Source organism: Hyaena hyaena, unplaced genomic scaffold (assembly GCF_003009895.1).
Source record: "Hyaena hyaena isolate Hyena2069 unplaced genomic scaffold, ASM300989v1 scaffold_845, whole genome shotgun sequence".
NCBI classification, from domain to species: Eukaryota; Metazoa; Chordata; class Mammalia; order Carnivora; family Hyaenidae; genus Hyaena; species Hyaena hyaena.
This window is the reverse complement of record NW_024081477.1, coordinates 634534-653739: the sequence shown is the minus strand read 5'-3', so window position 1 is coordinate 653739 and position 19206 is coordinate 634534. Positions and strand designations below refer to the sequence as shown.

Genomic DNA, 19206 nt, shown 5'->3' with positions numbered 1-19206 from the left:
ATCTGGAAGAGGCAGTATCAAAATATGCATGGAGTCATTTCATTTGGTACAATTCAATATCATACTGACTGTATTAGAGTATGGATCTAAATACTTCATATGTATTGGAAAATTCTCATAGAAGCTTCATGAGAGGGTTACTATGATTATTGTTTCACAAATGAGAACAATAAGGTAGAGAGAGGTTAAGTAACTTGTCCACAGTAACATAGCTGATAGACAGTGGAGCCAAGCTCCAAATCCAGGCCGTCTGGCTCCTAGAGCAACCCTTTTAGAGTTTATTTCCACCGTGGAATAGGAAATTTTGAAAGCAGATATAACAAATATTTAAAAATAAAATGAAAACAATTTTATCCCTAATATTAAACAAAATCTTATTTATGATTTTTAAAACCTGAAAACATTTTCCCATTAGTTCCATTTTTACACAATCTCATGAAATACTGATGCAAAAAAAAAGGAAATGGATTAGAAGTTAACAATATTTTATTCAATAATATTACACGGTAGTATAACATTATGCTTACTTGAAATATTAGCGGAGAGTTATACTGTTTTCAGCGCTATCTGAGATAAAATAGTCTTATTCTAGAGCAATGAAAAAATGTAATGCTGCTTATTTTTTAACCATAGGAAATTATTTTTTAGTGCTATAACCTAAGATGACAAGATATGCAAAATTATGTCTGTTTTGTGCTGTTGGTCTATGCCATTTTATGCTCTGACTTTGGTCAAAGAATCTTGTCAGAATTGAAGATTATTTTCAACTTTGTTTACTCTAAATGAAGGTAGCAGAAATGTCAAATATTTGTAAATGAATGTCATATATTTTTAAAAGACAGCCAAATAGGAAAAGATTTCCCTTGTTACCTTGTTACTTACCACCATTAAAGTATATGTTGATCATCTAATGCATATAAGACCCTTATTATAACAGTTCTCTCTGCTTAATGCCATGTGATTAAGTCATAGATAGACAAAAACTGCCTTCCATTAAGACCTTTTTAACTGAATAGCTAATGGCTATTACATGCAAGCTATGACAAATTTGTCTGATACCAAATTTGATTATATCATATATAATGCTTTTAGCAGGTTTCCACAGTATTTGTTAATATTGACTTCATCCAGGTATATAGGAATTTTCATCCTGAGAGCTTGAGGGTGTGCTTGGGCTTCCTCATCTCTACAAGGGCAGAAATACTGGAAAACTTATCAAAACTCAGGGAAATATTGACAGACACCCTTTGATCCAACTATATAAAGAGTCATCAATTTATTAGAATAAGAAAGTATTAATAATAGTAACAACGACCACCAATTATTGAGTTGTTACCACGAGCAAACATTGTAAGGACTTTCCATGATTTTCTCATTCCCAATATTCTAATAACTAAGAATAATAATTTTAAAATGAAGAAACCAAGACTCAGACAAACTAAGTAAGTCAGTTTTCAGTTAGTGAATGAAGACAAGATTCTAGTACAGGAATTTCTGACTCCCCCCCCCCCCAAAAAATGCCTTTGGATAGAAAGCTCTGTAGTTAATGGTTAAACCTCAGATTATATATCAGTTTTAACATTCTTAGGCCTCCAGGGTTGCTAAGAGTTATAAAGAGTGTCTTTAACTGGCTCATTTGAAACAATTCCTTATTCTTCCTTTTCCTTCTCACCTTCCTGTGAAGGCGAATTGTGCCAAGAAAGACTTCAAGAATGGAGAGAAACATATTGGTTGGATAACCTTCAAATTGGATTAGTGGACAACTGGTTTGAAATGAGCCAGCTTTACACACAGACATTCTTGTCTTTGTAATTTTTCCTTGGTTTAGGATGTATATATATGTATATTTTTTCATTATTATGTAACACCCATTTATTAGTTACACAGTTCTATATGTCAGAAGCCAAAGGATGATGTGGCTGGTATCTCTACTCACATTCTTGCAAGAATAAAGTCAAAGTCATGACGAGATGGCATTCTTTTATGACAAGTCTGAGGAAGTATCCATTTCCAACCTTACTCAGGTTGTTGGCTGAATACCCTTCATGTCCATTCCTTCTAATAGTTCAGTTTTCTCTAGCCAATATAAGGGAGAAATCATATTAAATGTGTTAATTTCAGAACATTCTGAGTTACTTATATATTTTCTCTAGTGTATTCATAAAAAAAAAAAAACCCTTGGAAAACATTTGTTAACAAGGCAGGCCTATCAGGTACATTTTAATGTGTTTTATAAAACAAAAGCCAAAAAGCAAGAACTATGGGAAAGTAAGAAAAAATATCAAATAGGCTGAATCCTATAAATTTACCTGGGGCGGGGGGAAGCTGGTGGTGGAATGGCTCCAAGAACAAAACAAAAGAAAGAAATGTGTAGGATGGATTTCCCATATACATGATTAGTGGTCACTCAGTGTAATAGAGTAATCAACATAAACCAAACTGAATAGGTGCTTTTTTATTCATGTCTTTTTTTTTTTTTTTTTTTTTCTGAATAGACCAAAGGAGATCTGACTCCAGAATAGGCTTTCTTGTGGATAGTTCCTATCCAATTTTAAAGGTAACTGCAAGTGTACTATTCTAGAAAGAGAGAATTTACAGATGAAGCTTATTCTAAAGGAAAGGCGCCCATAGTGAAAGAGAAAGAAACCTAGGCAATAATGCCAGAACACAAAACTGGCACATTCTGCTTTATCTCTTAGAAATGTGATATTTGGACACAAAACAAGAACTATTCCCTATACTCTGAGGAAAGAAGTATATTTGCTTCCTTAATCCTATTTCTTAACTAGAGATAAACTCCATGAATGTGACTGAATGTATGCCAATAGAGCCATATTAAGCCCTCATTTTCATCTTCCTAAAAAATATAATTCTTGAATATTACAGAGAAAACTGAAAGTTTTGGCTGAACACCACAGAAGGTGCTACAATGTTTATCTGATTGAAACACTTTATACCCTGTTAGACATTGCTTTCCTTTCTCCTAAACTCTCTCATTGGTAGTTTGTGACTTCCCTCATCACCCCACAATCTCCAACAATCCCTTTTATTGACTATTATAGTTATTATCCATAATTTGGATACCCATGTCAGAAAAATAAAGGTCTTAAAAAAAAAGAAAAAAGAAAGAAAGAAAAATACAAGTCTCCTAGTTAGCGTCTTGGTACTTGACAAAACTAAAATTTCCTAGTCAGCTAAAAAGACTTTTCCTTTCTTCTACTAGGTTTCTCGAGGTTTCTGTGATCTCTTCTCTGTATCCAGGTTTATGTGACAGAAAGAGACAATACACTATTTTACTTATTTGTTTGAGGGAGAGGTGACTGAGCCTTGAGATAGACCATGAACTTCATGGCACAGAGGCTTTTCTACTGTGGGTTTTCACCCAGCTCAAGGATGAACTTTCATTTAAAGTGTGTCTTTTAAAATTTTTTCACATTTATTCATTCTTGAGAGAGAGAGACAGAGAGAGACAGAGAGGGGGAGAGAGCACAAGTGGGCGAGGGGCAGAGAAAGAGGGAGACACAGAATCCGAAGCAGGCTCCATGCTCTTAACTGTCAGCACAGAGCCTGATGCAGGGCTCATACCCACCAGCGGTGAGATCATGACCTGAGCCAAAGTCGGATGCTTAACCAACTGAGCCACCCAGGCTCCCCAAGGATGAGCTTTTGTTTAAGAGCCTTGGTCACTTTAACAGAGATTCTGCATAAGTCATCTGCATCACTGAACTCAGCATTTCCTTTGATTTTTTTAATGGACATGAAAACCTTGAAGCCAAAGCTGTTGAATGAATATGAAAATAAGCTGTCAGTAGATCTTCATGGGTGCATTGAGTTAGCCCAGCTTCGCATGAAATTTTCTTTCTTTCTTTAAATTTTTTTTTAATCTTTCATTTATTTTTGAGAGAGAGACAGAGACAGAGTGTGAATGGGAGAGGAATAGAGAGAGAAGGAAACAGAATTTGAAGCAGGCTCCAGGCTCCAAGCTGTCAGCACAGAGCCTGATGTGGGGCTGTAGCTCACAAACCATGAGTTCATAACCTGAGCCAAAGTCAGACACTTAACTGACTGAGCCATCTAGACGCCCCTGAAATTTTCTTTAAAAATGACAGTGTGAAAGAATGGTACAGGTTGTCTAAAATAATTAAGATCACCTTCACTGTGAAATTATAGTTTCATCATACCTAAAGTAAAGCACATTCTTTCCCTTTATTGTCTCAATATAAAACTCTCATTCCTGGGCTCATAAAAATCATAGGCTTAAAGTTTGTTTTAGAGGAAATATTCCATTGTCTTCTCAGATATAACTTTTACATTGGTAGAACAATTGAATTTATGCCAGTAGTTTGCAGCATCTATGTCTGTGGTAGGAAGATAGCACTGTTGTTTGAGCCCAGCATTTGTATTTTCACCAATAAAAATGTTGACAATTCAACATAAATAGAAAATCATTTTCAACAAAGTCTCAGAATTATGTCATAGAATTAAGAGGAAATCTACATAGAGAAAAAGTGCTAAATTTTCTTATGCCCTTCTACCCAATTAGGTTGTTTTTCCTTCTGTTTCTAGAGTAAATGACAGTGGTGTTTTCTTAGTAAGTAGGTCAAATCAGTAGTGACAGTACTACTTTGGGGTTACCTGAATGTTTAAAAGGCATATAGGCTCAAGAGTTTCCTGTTAGTATAATAATAACAGTGACAGCCATCATTATTGAACTCGCACTATTGTATACTCAACAAATATTTATTGCATACATACTACGTGCCACTCATTTTAGTGAATTTTAGGGATACAGTGGAGAACAATGTGACAAAGTCTTTACCTTCATGAATCTTAAAATAAATATAAATGTATGACAGATGGTAATAAAAGTGAGGGAAAAAAACTAAAAGGGGTAAGGAGTGGTGGGTGTTGCTATTATAAATTCTGAGGCCAAAGAATTCTTTGTTTGCATTTGAGAAAAGAACTAAAAGGATGAGAGAGTGAGACATCGAGAAAAGGCAGTTGGGCAGAGGAAACAGCATGTGCAAAGAACCTGTGGTAGTTCTGTATCTGGCACATTAGAAGAACAGCACTAAAACCAACATAGAGAAAGAAAAGTGTGCAAACAGGAGAGTAGATAGGATGTAAGCGCTACTTTAAAGCTATTTTAGAGCCTTTGAGTTTTACTTTGAATGAGATTAGAATGCATTGTATGGTTTTAAGCCAAAAACTAATGTAATTTATCTGATTTCCAGTTTAAAAAAATAGTTTATTATTGAGACACTTGCATGACTCACTTGGTTCAGCATCTGACTCTTGATTTTGGCTTAAGTCATGATCTCATAATTAGTGAGATTGAGCCCATGTTGAGCTCTGTGCTGACAGTGCAGAGCCTGCCTGGGAATTTCTCTCTCCTTCTCTCTCTGCCCCTCCTTTGCTTTTTTTTTTCTCTCTCTCTAAAAATAAATAAATAAACTTTAAAAAATTTTATTCTGGAGAATAGACCATTAAGGGGCAATAATAAAAGGACTTAAAAATGATTACATTGATTCAGGGGAGAGATAATGATGACTTGAACTAGGATGATAACACCAGACAGGTGAATAAGTAGCCATCTCCAGTATATATTTAGAGGGTATAGCTGAAATAGTTTCCTGGAAGATTGGGTAGAGATTGTAAGAGAAAGAAAGGAGTGGTTTTTGTACTGAGCAATTGGAAGAATGGAATGCCCTTTATTGGGATGCGAACAATAAAGGGAGAGCAGATTTTGGAATGGGAGACATTAGGAATTTGTTTGGGGACATTTCAACTTACAGATGTCTATTAGATATGACAATGAAAATTTTGAGTAGGCAGCTGGATTTACATGTTTAGGGGGATAGCTCTGGTTTGGAGAAATAAATTTAGAAGTTACCATTGTTTAAAAAAAAAAAAAAACCTAAACTTAGCTGAATACATTTAAAGATCTAATTGGCTTTATTCAATGATTTATGAATTCGGCAGCATACCATCTTGAAAATGGAAAGGAGCCCTGAAAAGCTGTACAAAATGAAAGACTTTTAGAGACAGAAAGAGGCAAAGAAAGGAAGTTGCTGCAGCAAAGAGACAAGTTCACCTTCCTCTGAGGACAAATAGGGTCTATTTGGCCCTGGTTAAGGGCCATGTTTCTGGGAGAGGCTAAAACTAGAATTAGGTTAGATATTAACTCTTGGTTTGCTGATGTGCTACTTAGCACCAGTGACTCCACTTGAGTCCTGTTGTCTGTCTGTCTCTCTCTCTTTTTTTTACACCATGTATAAGTAGTATTTAATACCATATGATTGGATAAGGTAATGAATGCCTTCACTGGGCACTCAGCTCAGCATTTTGTATACCTCAACTCACATAACACTTTCAAAGAAAATGTCTCCCTTCTGTAAATTGACTAATTGTGTTAAGTGTTTACTTGACCAAGAAGACATATCTGCATTTATTCTACTGCCTAATCTGGTCTGGCATAATCTGGATCACAACAGACAATAATTGCTAAATAAAGTATAAAAGGAAATAGCAAGTCCTCTTATCTCTATTGGAGAATATATAAACACCACCCAGAGAGGTAAATTGATTTGCATAATATTAATGTACCATGTTAGAATCAGAAAGATTATGTAGCTGACCAGAGTTCCAGAGTTCATTTTTCTAGGTCCTGTGCTCCTCATTTCCTCTCTCTACTTTCAGAATCTCATTCATTCCCAGTAAGAATGTTTTCTCTTGCTTTCCAGCACATCAGACACAACTCTCATGCTATAGCCTGTCTCCATTTGTAGAGCCCAGGGTTTCTCACCGTCAGCACTATTGACAATTCAGGTGAGATGATTCTTTGCGATAGGGATTGTCCTGTGTCCTGTGCATTGTGAAGATGTTTAGCAACATCCCTGGCCTATGTCTTCTTGATACCAGTAGCAACCCCTCTCCCAATAGCAAGAAGGAAAAATATCTCCAGACACTGCCAAACATCCCCTCAGGCAAAATCACCTTTGGTTGAGAACCACTGGCATAGTCCATCACTTGCATTCTCTGTATTTAGCTCATCCGTGGAGGGTGAAATTGAGAAATAAAAAGGAAGTCTGGTCCTTGTGTATTTGCCTTCCATGACTTGCCCAGTCTTCCCTAAAACTGGAGATTTCTCAGAAGCTCATTCATAAGCTGGCTGTGTTTATATTCCTTGTCCAGGTAGGATCTGCCAGGACATGAGCAGTGCTGGAGTTCCTTGGAAACTAGCACTGATAGGAACTAAGAGGGCCTTTACTTAGTGGTTGTTTGTAAACCACAAAAGCAGCTATCTCCATGATTCTGAACAGGAGGAGTATAAATCAAAAGAGATCTAATAAAATCTAGGTGGCTAAGCAGTAATTGTGGAACAAATGGGAACTCAAATTGGAGTGGTTGTAAAGGTGTCAAGGCAGTGTTCTGGGTTGCATCATAAACTTGCTCAATACCATTATCAATGACATCAACCCAGAAAAGGTATTATTTTTCTTGGATTAGGTGTTTGCTGCTGAGCTAGCATAACCGTGATTTACCACCCAACAGCCAGTCACATGTAACTCTAGAGCACTGTACAAGGTTTACAGTACACACATTCCAGATTATTCCAAAGGGAGATTTTTCCACTAAATCTGACAACAATGCTTCAAATTCTTTATTCTTCTCATGTATTTTTTACTTCTAGAAACATTCTACCAATTTCAAAGTCTATTTTACCAAGCCAATAGAAGTTCTCAGTGTCAGTGTCCTTCCACATGAGATACTTCCCTTCTAATAAAAATTACATCCCATATAATGGGTACAATTGCATGGATCTCTCGTGTTTATATTTTAAATATTTTAGTGCAAGATATAGGGCTGTAAAAGATGTCAAAACATAACCATGCTCTAGGGAAAGCAGTATTTGTTGTATGCTTGAGAGAACAGCAGATAGAGTCTTCAATTGTTTACTGGAGATCTGCCATTTCTAATAATAATAAAGTTGTATAGGATGGTGTCAATGTGAAACTACAGGCAGTGCATCAGGGAGGACCAGTTATCATTTAGTTCTAATGTTACTGCTGAATCATCACAGGGAAAACACATCACAATCATTAATAACAGATAAATGTCATAGATGGTGGAGAAAATATTTAAAAATTCAATGGTTTCAACTTAAGTGGCTCATGAATTATACATTTAATTAAGAAAAGCCAAATGGGAAGAATTTTAAACTTCTAATTTGTAAGGTTTTTTTTTCTTTCCCTATTAAAAATATACAAATTAAGCATGATAGTGGCTGGTGACGGAACAAAATAGATAAAAGCCCCCACGATAGCTTGGCTGTTTGGGGGAATGAGAATAGGTAGCCCATAGTGAGAAGGGAGAAAGACGGGATGGAAAATATAGTGAGAGGAAGGGCTTGCAGCTTAACATCTTTACCAGTTCACAGAGGAGCTGAAAGGGATACCTGGATTCTAGTCGCAGAGCTACTGCCATCTTCCCCTCTGCTCATTCACCTGTAAAAAGAGAGGGTTAGGCGAGAAGAGCTTTAAGTCTCTTCCATCCCAGACATGCCACAAATCTATGAACTCTGGAACATCCTCTTTTCCAGGCTTCCACATACCACCCAAAGAGAAATATATAAGATGGCCACCATTTTATCAAACTCGGAGCCATTTCCCTTCCTAGTATAATTATGCAGAGGAGATTGAGAATTACCACTGTATTAATGGTTTTCAAAGTAGTGTTGTGAGCCGCCCCCACCCCCCCAACCCCCCTAGTCACAGCGTTTCCAGGGAATTTGTTAGCAGTGCAAATTTTCTGGTTCCTTTCCTGACCTACTGAAAGTGAAGCTGGGAGGGTAGAACCCAGCAATTTGTGTTTTACCAAGTCCTCTAAGTGGTTGTGATGCACATTGAAGTTTCAAAATCTGCTCTAGTGAGGCCATTTTGGAGAAAACAGTTACTTCTTAGTGGTTTAAAAAATGCATACTCTTCCCTATTAATAGTAGCTATCAACATGTTAAAGTGATTGAGAGTAACAGATTAACCTTTTATTCTGTATAATGCTGAGGAAATTGAACACAGGACAGACAGTGTTATGGGGGGAGAGGATGGGTGGAGAGGAACAGATATCCTAGTTATGAGTAGGGTTAGATAGGCAGAGAGCTTGGGTGTTTGGAAGGAAGTCTGAGGGTAAGGAAGAGTAGCCAAGGGGATTTGGCATCTGAAACAGCTAGGTTCAAGTCCTACCCCTTCTACCTGTAAGCAATGTGATTTTGGGAAATTACTTTTATACTTTTAGCTGCAATACCCTCTCCTATTTAATGGGCTGATTATTAATAGCCAATTAGCCTCACAAAACAAATTTCTGGGATGACAAAACAGGTATGAAATAAAAGCACTCATTATTTTTAATTGTTTCTTATTCTAATTTTGTTTATTTCTGGACCACATTCTTCTGTCAACTTCTAAATGTTCCACTATTGAAGAAGAATACACCACATGCAGGAATAGATCAGAAAGCTTTAACGGCTAAGGTAAAAATGAATTCACCAAGGGAGAAATGGAAATTACAGTCTCAGGTCTCAAGATTATAGGGTAAAGAATACAAAGATTTCTTGGGCATTAATAGCAACCTGTAATTTCTGTTAAGTGAGAAGAGTTACCCTGGATTTCAGAGAACCAGAGGTTATCCTTCTCCCCAAATCAGCATAGACTAAAGATCCCTAAGCTGGGACATAGCCCTGGGAATTTGCTCAAGATTGTCTTTATTTCACAAAAGGTTCAAAAGATGAGGAGTCACTGACAACAAGGGAATCTGAACTACATTTTTTCATTCTCTCTTTATTGAAGAAAAATTTACTATCTAGATAGCTCTCAGTTTCAAACAAAAATCCTTTGAGTATCTCTTTGGTGGAGACAGAGTAACAGGCTTAGAAGTGAAGCAGCAAAGGACATCAGTAAAGAAACTTAGAAGCAAGAGACCACATGAAATGATAAAAGACTCCAGTAGAGATTTGCAAAAGCAATGAAGATTCAATACCCAGGAACAGGACAAGAATGTCAAGGCCTATTTTCAAAAATAAAAAGTGAATTGCATTTATGCATACTTGATCTAAAAGCATTAGACTCTTAGGAAGATCAAAGGAACGTTGAGAGTGGAGTAGACAGTTCATACAAGCATAGCTTTAACTTCCCATTCATTGCAAAAATAAATATTTTTTGTAACATCTCAAGCTGTGTTCATTCTTCCTCTGCTTTGTGCATCTTTAATGATAGAGAGCTATTACCTCATAAATCCTGAAGTTTAGGAGGGTCTTCATTTTATTAAGGACCATACAGCCTTCTGTAACCGCCAACAGCCAAAGTCCTAATGGACATCAATAGAAAGGGCTTTATTTAACCCTTTATACACCTGACAACAATTCAATCTATGGAGACAGCTCAATTATCCTTCCCTGCCCTGCTCCCAGGGTAAAAATCTAAGTTCTTATCATTTTCTTTTGTGACTTTATTTCTGGTCTTTGCTATGTTGGTTATCTGTCTCTTGATATACTTGAGAATTTTAATTCCCCTTTCAATAAGGAGTGCTTTGAACATTATATTCCAGTTCAACAACATGAGCCATTTGTAGGGAGTTGAAAATACAGATTCCATGATACTTCACTCAGATATAATGAAACCAAATTGCTAGGAGTGGGGTTAGCTCTCTGTATTTTAACAAGCTTCCTTCGTGATTCTAGTGTGCTCTGAATAAAACATAATACTCCAGTCTGAACAGTTCAGAGTAAGGATGAAAAATATTATTCATTGTATTGTTTTACAAGTTGTCATTCATTCAGGTGTTTAGCTCTCATCCTGTTTTTCCCATTTATACAAATATTACGTAGTAATTAAAAATTATAATATGACAGAAACACATTATGTAGAGAGTAAAAGTCTTTTGTATTTCTTTCTCTTACCCTAAGAAAACCACTGTATACATTTCTAGGTCTCTAAACTTAATAATTTGTATAGACACACATATACACATGCACATACATGCATACATACACACAATACTAAACATCTTGATTTACAATATGCTTTGCACATAACCATGCATCTTGGATTTGTTTCTATCTGAACAGTACTTTTATAGGCTTAATACCTTTCTGCATTTTCACATTCTAACATAAGTGGCATTTTTTGTTGTTCTCTGACATATCATTCTCTCATATATTCTTCTTTCCTAAGAGTTATCAGAGTTCTGTCAGTATAGATGAATTCATTTTTACTAAAATAACTTATGAATTATTGTTAGAATTTAATGCTTTAGCTCTTCCCCACTATTAATGGTCTATTTGTAGACTCACTGTTATTTCTTCCTCCTGCTTTCCTTCCTTCGTTCTTTTTGTGCTTCCTAAAGTCTGGTTTCCTAAGTTTATTGTTAATGCTTTATAAATTTTCCTTGGTGAAAGAGATGATAAAGATGGCCAACATTCCCATCCTCCCACTTTCTCATGAGTTTTTCTACATAGATCAAATTTAAGGTCAGACTAGCTATCGATCTATATTGCCTCCTCATCCTTTAGAGAATTTTAATTCAGTAAGGTTAATGAAAAATGTTTCAGCTGGTCTGTTTCCACCTGGGGTAGACTTCTAGAACACATCAGAAATAATTAGTCTTTTTTGGCTCTACCATATCTTGCTTCTGTACCCGTTTTTTATATGAGTGCAGATGACAAATATGACCCTGAACCTCTGCCTGAACAAGAGGCCCCTAGTTGCTTCAACTGTTCTAGGAGCTAGGAGTTCCTAGTATGTAGTTTCCAAGTTCATCTGCAGGTGAAGATGTTTTCAACCATGTGTATTTCCCTTCTTCACCCCCTGCACATCCACATTTCACTTAGTTTAGGGTTCCTTTTAAACCAGTTATATTCCTTACTTCCCTAGACATAAGTTCAGTTCTGCCTAGTTTTCATGATACACACACTGTCTTAGGCTTCAGATAGTAGTACACTTAAAAACTGTAATCCATGAGAATATTTTTCTTTGTTCCAAGATCTCTGGCTAAAATTTAAGAAGATTGACTTGTGGTTTTTGCATAGATGTAAAACAAATGTAACTCTCATATAATTCTGGTTGAGAGGTCAACTGGTACAACAACTTTGGAAAATTTTTTTTGTAGTTTCTTATAAAGTTAAACATAAATCTATTTACCTTATGTCTCACTCCTAGGAGCTTGTCCAAGAGAAATGAAAATGTTGACAGACAGTCTTATAAAAGAATGCTGAACAAATTGTGGTATTTTTATAAAATGGAGTATTAGTCAGCAACAGAAAGAAAAGAAGTAGATAGTCACACAACATAGGTGAACATTAAAAAATATATGTTAAAAGAAATCAGACACAAAATAGTACATTCTATTTGATTTTATTCTTATGAAATCCAAACACAGACAGAAATAATCTATGATGATGGAAATTAGGTATTGGTTACAATGGTAGAAACTGACCAGAAGAAAACATTAGAAAATTTCTGAAGAGATAGAAATGTTCCATATTTCATTTTGGCAAGGTGGTTATATAGGGTTTATAATTGTTACAAATATGTGAACTGAATGTTTTAACATTTATCTTATGATATGTTAAACATAAGTCAATCTCTGGAGATCTCTGATATATATGATATATATATCATCCACTTACATATAAAAATCATATGTAATATATATATGGTATATGATTCTTATTTTTATTCTATGATTCTTTTTCTCTTAATATCCCATTATTGCAAAAGACTGCATACATCATTGCATTCCTAATTGAACAAAGCCAATGAAGAGCAGGGTGACTATATAATTTATGATGTAAATTTGTATATATTTGAATATAAGGGAATATTACAGTTATAACAGGAAGGTAGTCATAAACTAGACAAACAGGGGCACAATTTTATTCTGATTATGGAGAGGAGGACACAGAAGTTTCAGATAAGAATGAACACAGTAAAGATAATACTTTTTTTTCTGTCTTCCAGATTTATCTTATGCATGGACTTTCAATGATAACCCCTTATATGTCCAAGAGGACAACAGACGGTTTGTATCACAAGAGACAGGAAACTTGTACATTGCCAAAGTGGAACCATCAGATGTGGGCAACTATACCTGCTTCGTAACAAACAAGGAAGCCCAGAGAAGTGTTCAAGGACCGCCTACCCCATTAGTGCAGCGCACTGATGGTAAGATGATGAGCTCTCTTGGGAATATACTTTGTCCATTGCTGTTGAAGCCTGGGGAGTTCTGTAGAGCTTTCTGCTTCCCTCTGGTACAGAGGAGCCACATCATCCGTGAGTGGAGGTTTAATTTACAAATATATGAAAATCAGGCATTATAAAAATATAATAGAAAATTCTATAACTCACTCACACAGTGCAGTATACTGTGCCATCTCTTCCCTGGCATTGGATCAGATTCTTTCTTTCCTTAAGGAACATTGTATGTAAACAAAAGTTTGTTTGGAGGAGTAGGCGTGTGTGTGTGCATGTGTGAGTGCTGCCAAACTTATTAAGTGAATGATATATATTCAATGAACATATGATGCAGCTTCTCTTCAGTACCTCTTTCTTTTTCGTCTTTGTCTTTTTGTTCATCCTTTATTTACCTGGCTGGCAAAATGGGGAAAAAAGGTTCACATCCAAGGAAAGCAAAGCAGCAAACATTAATTACAAGCATTCCAAAGAGGAATGAAACACAAGATTCATACTAATTATAGTCCTCCAAGGAACAGAATTCAGATCGGTCTCTGATGAGTCTTCTAGCTTAGTCAAGTCCTATGTGGCACAAGATTTAGAAAGCTGGAAAACCTAGGGAAGTTATCAAAGTACAATAATCCTCTAGTTGATTCTTTAATTAAATATTCACAGTGGTAAATGTAAAGATAGAAAACCTGTTGATGCATTTAATGATCAGATCTGGACTTGAAATGTAGTACCTCATAGAGCTTTTCTCCTCTCTGAGGATTTTAAGAAAAGCAAGAGCGTAATGCTAATAGCCGCTAACAGAATTATGAAACCAATTCCATACAGGGAGTTCTTATGACAGAGCTTTTATAATCACTAACCATCCAAATATATTTGCATAGTCTTAATTCAGAACTCAGCAACCACTAGATTTTTTTTGCAGTATCTCCTTTTCAGTGAGTACTCTGTTCATGACACAAGAGCTCTTATGCCAATAATATGCATATAAATTCTACTATATCTTTCCTTTTTTGGCCTACTTGTAGTTTCTGCTTCTCCCCTTCTTAATTCCATCATACCTCCATCCCCTCTATTCTCTTCAATGCATACGTGGTAAAAACAGATAAGAAGAATTATACTATATTAATGTTAATAGAGTATTAATTAAAAATATCAAACCTCATCTGAAAGTAGTCCCTGAAGAAATATCAGATGTCATGAAAATAGAACCTAGAAAATTTAACCAACGTAGTTGACTGAACCGTAACTAATGCCCTCTATCTCCTCAAACATAGTTTCTTTAAATGTTCAGAATGATTAGGGTCTTGAAAATCAAATATTTTTATATGATATATATTTTTGAAGTTTTAGCATATGAGCAGTTGTTATTGGCTACCAATAAACCATTTACTTTTAAAATGTATTCCTGTGGTGTTTGGTATGTACCCAATGGAAAAAAACAAGAAAGGATAAAAAAATTGAAGGATCTTGATTTGCCACTGGTTAAATTAACTAAGTTAATGACGATAGCCTAGAGATAGATCTCTGTTACATCTCTGGTAGGTAGCATGTTTACAATATATTTGACTCCTGTGTTATTCTCATCTTAGCCCGTATCCACAATTCCTTATTGAAAAATTTAAAACTGTAAAAACAGAGATGTTTTTAATAAGTGTACAGCAAACCCATTTAGCAGTAAATTCTTAATGAGCTGGCATAAGAATATTTATGCCATTATTCATCTCAACTGTTGTTGTTATTACTTTATAGGTTTTGTTGCAGAAATACTGTTATTTTGTATTAAGACACTGTATACAGTGTTAACTGGAAAGTTCCTTATTCCTGAACAGATCTGGCTGCATGAGTTCCGTGAAGGGGGGATAGATCTGGATACCTCTAGAGAACAAATATTCTCAATAATTCAGAAACATTTTAGATTTTAGGTGCATTCATTCCTTAATTGGAAGACAAATTTTTTGTAAGATTCTAATGTGGAATAGAGAGAAATTTGGCATGCCTCTATCCTGATACTTCGATATATTTTAGATTTTCTTATTTAAGGAAGACAAGAATGAATTAATTCTTTAGGTAGCATCATATAGTTTTTCTTTGCCCTCTATCATTTATTAAAGTATATAAAAATATTGTTAACTGAAGGACAAAATAATCAGATTTTGGTTAATGAAGCATTTACTTCACAGAAAACTTCTATTCTCCAGAAATGCTGCTAGCTCTTTTGATATTTAACAGGTGTGATGGGGGAATATGAACCAAAGATTGAAGTGCGTTTTCCTGAAACTATACAAGCTGCAAAGGATTCATCTGTAAAACTGGAATGCTTTGCCCTTGGAAAGTAAGGTTTTTTGTTTTGTTTTGTTTTGTTTTGTTTTGTTTCTGGTTGTTTAATTTAAAAAAAAAAAAAACCTTTTTGTTATTCAAACATTGCTCTAAGGTAAATTACCAAATAGGTTTCAAATGCTAGGCAAAAGTGGAACTTTCTGATTGGAATTTAAACAAACATGCCTAATACTCTGAAAATGAGTGGGCCTGCAATTCTCCCCAAATGTACTGATATTTCCTCTACTTTGAGCATAATGAGTCCCATTTAGGCAGGATCTTACAACGGAATATTGTTTTTGTATACTTGTGTACTTGTGTAAGATGGTGAGCAAGTCACTAAATCTTCAACATGCCCTTTACTCCATCTCATCCTACATCCAGAAATATATTGCCTCGAGTGTCTTCTTGGTTGATTAATCAGCACTTCTTGTAAATGAAAAACCTGCACTGCAAGTTTCCAAAATAAAACTAATTAAAAGCTATTGTTCATAGCAGATCATTAGAATTGAGCTAAACTTGTCCTGGTAGTGAAGGCACTTTGTTTCACTCAGATAAGTGTTTATCAACCAATAGGTTTGGAATGTTTTTAAACCAGCCAAGTATCTGAATTTTTACATAGAATATGCAGATATCTCTTTGCCTTTTGGCACTATTCAGACTTAACTCACTCTCGTGCCTGTAAACAAGGAGTACCCACATCACAGAGATAAATAGATAGAATAGATCTGCAGTGTGCAGATGAATTAATTACCTGGGGACATGGTTAAATTGAAATTCTGTAAGTGTGTGGTGAGGATTTCTCCATTTCTAACAAGCTCACAGGTAATGATGATTTTTCTTTTCTATAGAACATATTTTGTTCTAAATACAGAGTCTATTCCCTCTAAATACAGAAGTCTATTCCGAAAGCGGGCATCACATTTAGAAAAAGTGATTTACATTACAAATTTGAAAAACATTTTTTTAAAGTTTCCATTTTGTTATTAAGTAAATATACTGAGCAAGCTAAATAATGCTGGTTACTAAATCTTTTTAAATTTCTTTCTGATGAAGTCTGGTGGGGGGGGGGGTGGTGTCCAGAGCCGACAGCAAAGAAAGAATTCTTGAAGACATCCTTGGTGCAAAAAGTTGACTATTAAAGCATGGGGACAGGACCCATGGTCAGGAAAAGCTGCCCTGGGGTCATCACTGGTAACTCATTATACCCTCAGGTTGGGAGGTAGTCAGGGATAGAGTAAGTGTCTAAGGTATTTTGGAAGTAAGGTTTCCAGGACCTTGAGGGGCTATCTGTTGCTAGGGAAATGCCACTTGTTACTGTTAATAAAACTCAGTCATGAGACCCTTCAGATGTATATCTGGGGCCATAAACTTGGAGCATAACTGCCAGCACATCTCTTGGGGCAGTTGAGATAAAGGAAGTAGACTTACAGGATCCTCGAGGTTGCGATAATGTTAAGCCAAAGTTCTCTTTAGCCCCCAGCACAGTGTCATCATGGAGGCAGCTGAGCTCCTAGACAGAGGTCACTCTGCAGTTCTCAAGGACTTGTCAGTGGGCTGTAGGCAGTAAGGGAATTTAATTCTTCATTTGCCTTAGTTTCCTGAATCACCATGGCAAGCACTTAAACCACTTCCCTTTGTTCTCTAGCAGCCTGGAGCATCTAAGGAATGTCACATAGATCCCACCTGGGGTGGTGGTGGGACCAGCCTGTATTTTGCCCTCACCTTGCCCCATGCTCCCTCATTACTTTCTATATATGAAATTTTGTAGATCTTTAAATTAAATTTCTCAATGTACTCATTTTTCATGTACTTAAAATACCATATTTTATTTTCATACAGTATAGGTCCAACAGTATGTGTCCAATAAATAATTATTGACTCGTTAAATCAAGTATAAGAAAGTGACAAATGGGAACTCTGTGTCACAGTTTTCATTTTCCTGCCTTTTAAGATATGATAAACTATCACCACTTTCGAGCTTTCTCCAAAATTAAAGTTTATAAAAAAGCATAAAATGTCAGCAAAATACTTTGAGAATTAGACAATTTACTTAAAAGGACCAATGAAAGATAGCATCTGAAAAAACATTTATAGCTGATTCTTTCATATTTGGCATCAGGGAATATGGACGGATTCCTGTAACTAAAGGAAATACTCTCACATAATAAAAAACTTTGAAAATTATTGAGGCTGGTTCTCAAGAATTTCACATAAATTACATTTGTTAAACATTTGGTATTGAGTTCAGATTTTATATATATATGTATATATGCATATATATATATATATAACCTATCTATATGTAATCCTCATAGTTATTCACGATATATCATATTTTCATTATATATGAGAAAACTGAGGCTCAAATTGGATAAATAACCTAATCAATTTCAAACTCTTGTTAAGATCACAAGGGCAATTCAAACCTAGTCCCACCTGATTTTAAGTTCTGAACTTAGAATCTTTTGAATAAATGATTAAGATGATTGCTCATGAAACCAGTGAAGACAGCTTCAATTCCCAGTTTTCTCAAGAGTTGTCTGACTGTTAGCAGCATGCTGCTCTAAGAATTAACATATACTCATCCAAAAGGACTTAATGTGACACCTGCCTTTTATGTTTATTTTGAAGTATGGAGTGGATAATACATGTAAAAAACATTCAGCATCAAACTTGGCACTTAAGCATTGAATGTTCATTGAATTATTCTGAACCCAAAATGCAAATTCTTTTTGTCTATGTATGTATTATCTTTTTGTCTAACCAGTGTTTGAGTTAGTGGGTATGATGGAACTAGAAACAGGTATCCACAAATTCTCATCTGGAACTCATTCCTTTTCTCATACCGATGGCAGTATAAGAGAGAGCAACAAACAGGGTCAGTTCTGGAGTAGAAAAGAGCAGCAGTAAGGTGAAAACTTGTTGATTAGCAAAGGCTCTGAACTGCTCACATATCAGCCTTCCTAATTTTATTTAATTCTATATTTTATTTCTAAAATTCAAACCTACAGAAATATTGAAAGAGTAATACCTGGACAATCATTTCAATCATACATATCCTTCACCTGAACAGATGGGTGGTAAATTATAACTTGGACTAATTTTGGAGAGGGATGTTTATGGCACTAAAAATATTGTTAAAAATCCACACTCGGGGCACCTACGTGGCTCAGTCAGTTAAGCATCTGACTCTTGGTTTCAGCTCAGGTCATGATCTTGTCGTTTGTGAGTTCAAGCCCTGCATCGGGCTCTGCACGGCAGTGTGAAGCCTGCTTAGATTCTCTCTCTCCCTGTCTCTCTGCCCTTACCCCGCTTGTGCTGTCTCTTTCTCTCTCAAAATAAATAAAAATTTAAAATATATATTTAAAAAAAGATCCACATTCAATTTTAGGCTCAGCTTGCTATGAAATGGGGGAGTGGAAGAAAGAAAAAAGACAAGGTCAGGAAATTTTGACCCTCCCATTTAGAGTTCACCATTTGACTTCCCTCCTTTGATCCAGTCATAGGTACCTGCTGAAAGAGTACTTTAGAAGTAAATGGAAGGAGTGGATTAATAATAATCCAAACAAGCGAACTGAAGTTTTAGGATATATGAGGTAAATTGTTGAAAATTCTCAAATGGAATGATTTAGCAATAAATGAAATCATC

The 19206-nt window shown here is 35.6% G+C and overlaps 1 protein-coding gene across 4 annotated transcripts in view; it reads left to right on the top strand.

The window, feature by feature from the left end:
- Window positions 1–19206, top strand: part of CNTN6 (contactin 6) — a 172904-nt gene that overhangs the window by 50406 nt on the left and 103292 nt on the right. For 2 of the 4 annotated variants that reach the window (XM_039219880.1, XM_039219878.1), the window contains exon 3: window positions 13014–13217. The exons of 1 other annotated variant lie outside the window; for it this stretch is intronic. In XM_039219880.1, coding sequence (XP_039075811.1) covers window positions 13014–13217 — 204 coding nt within the window. Of the gene's footprint in view, window positions 1–13013; window positions 13218–15467; window positions 15571–19206 lie in introns of all 4 variants that reach the window. One more of the 4 variants, XM_039219877.1, reaches the window with a different exon arrangement.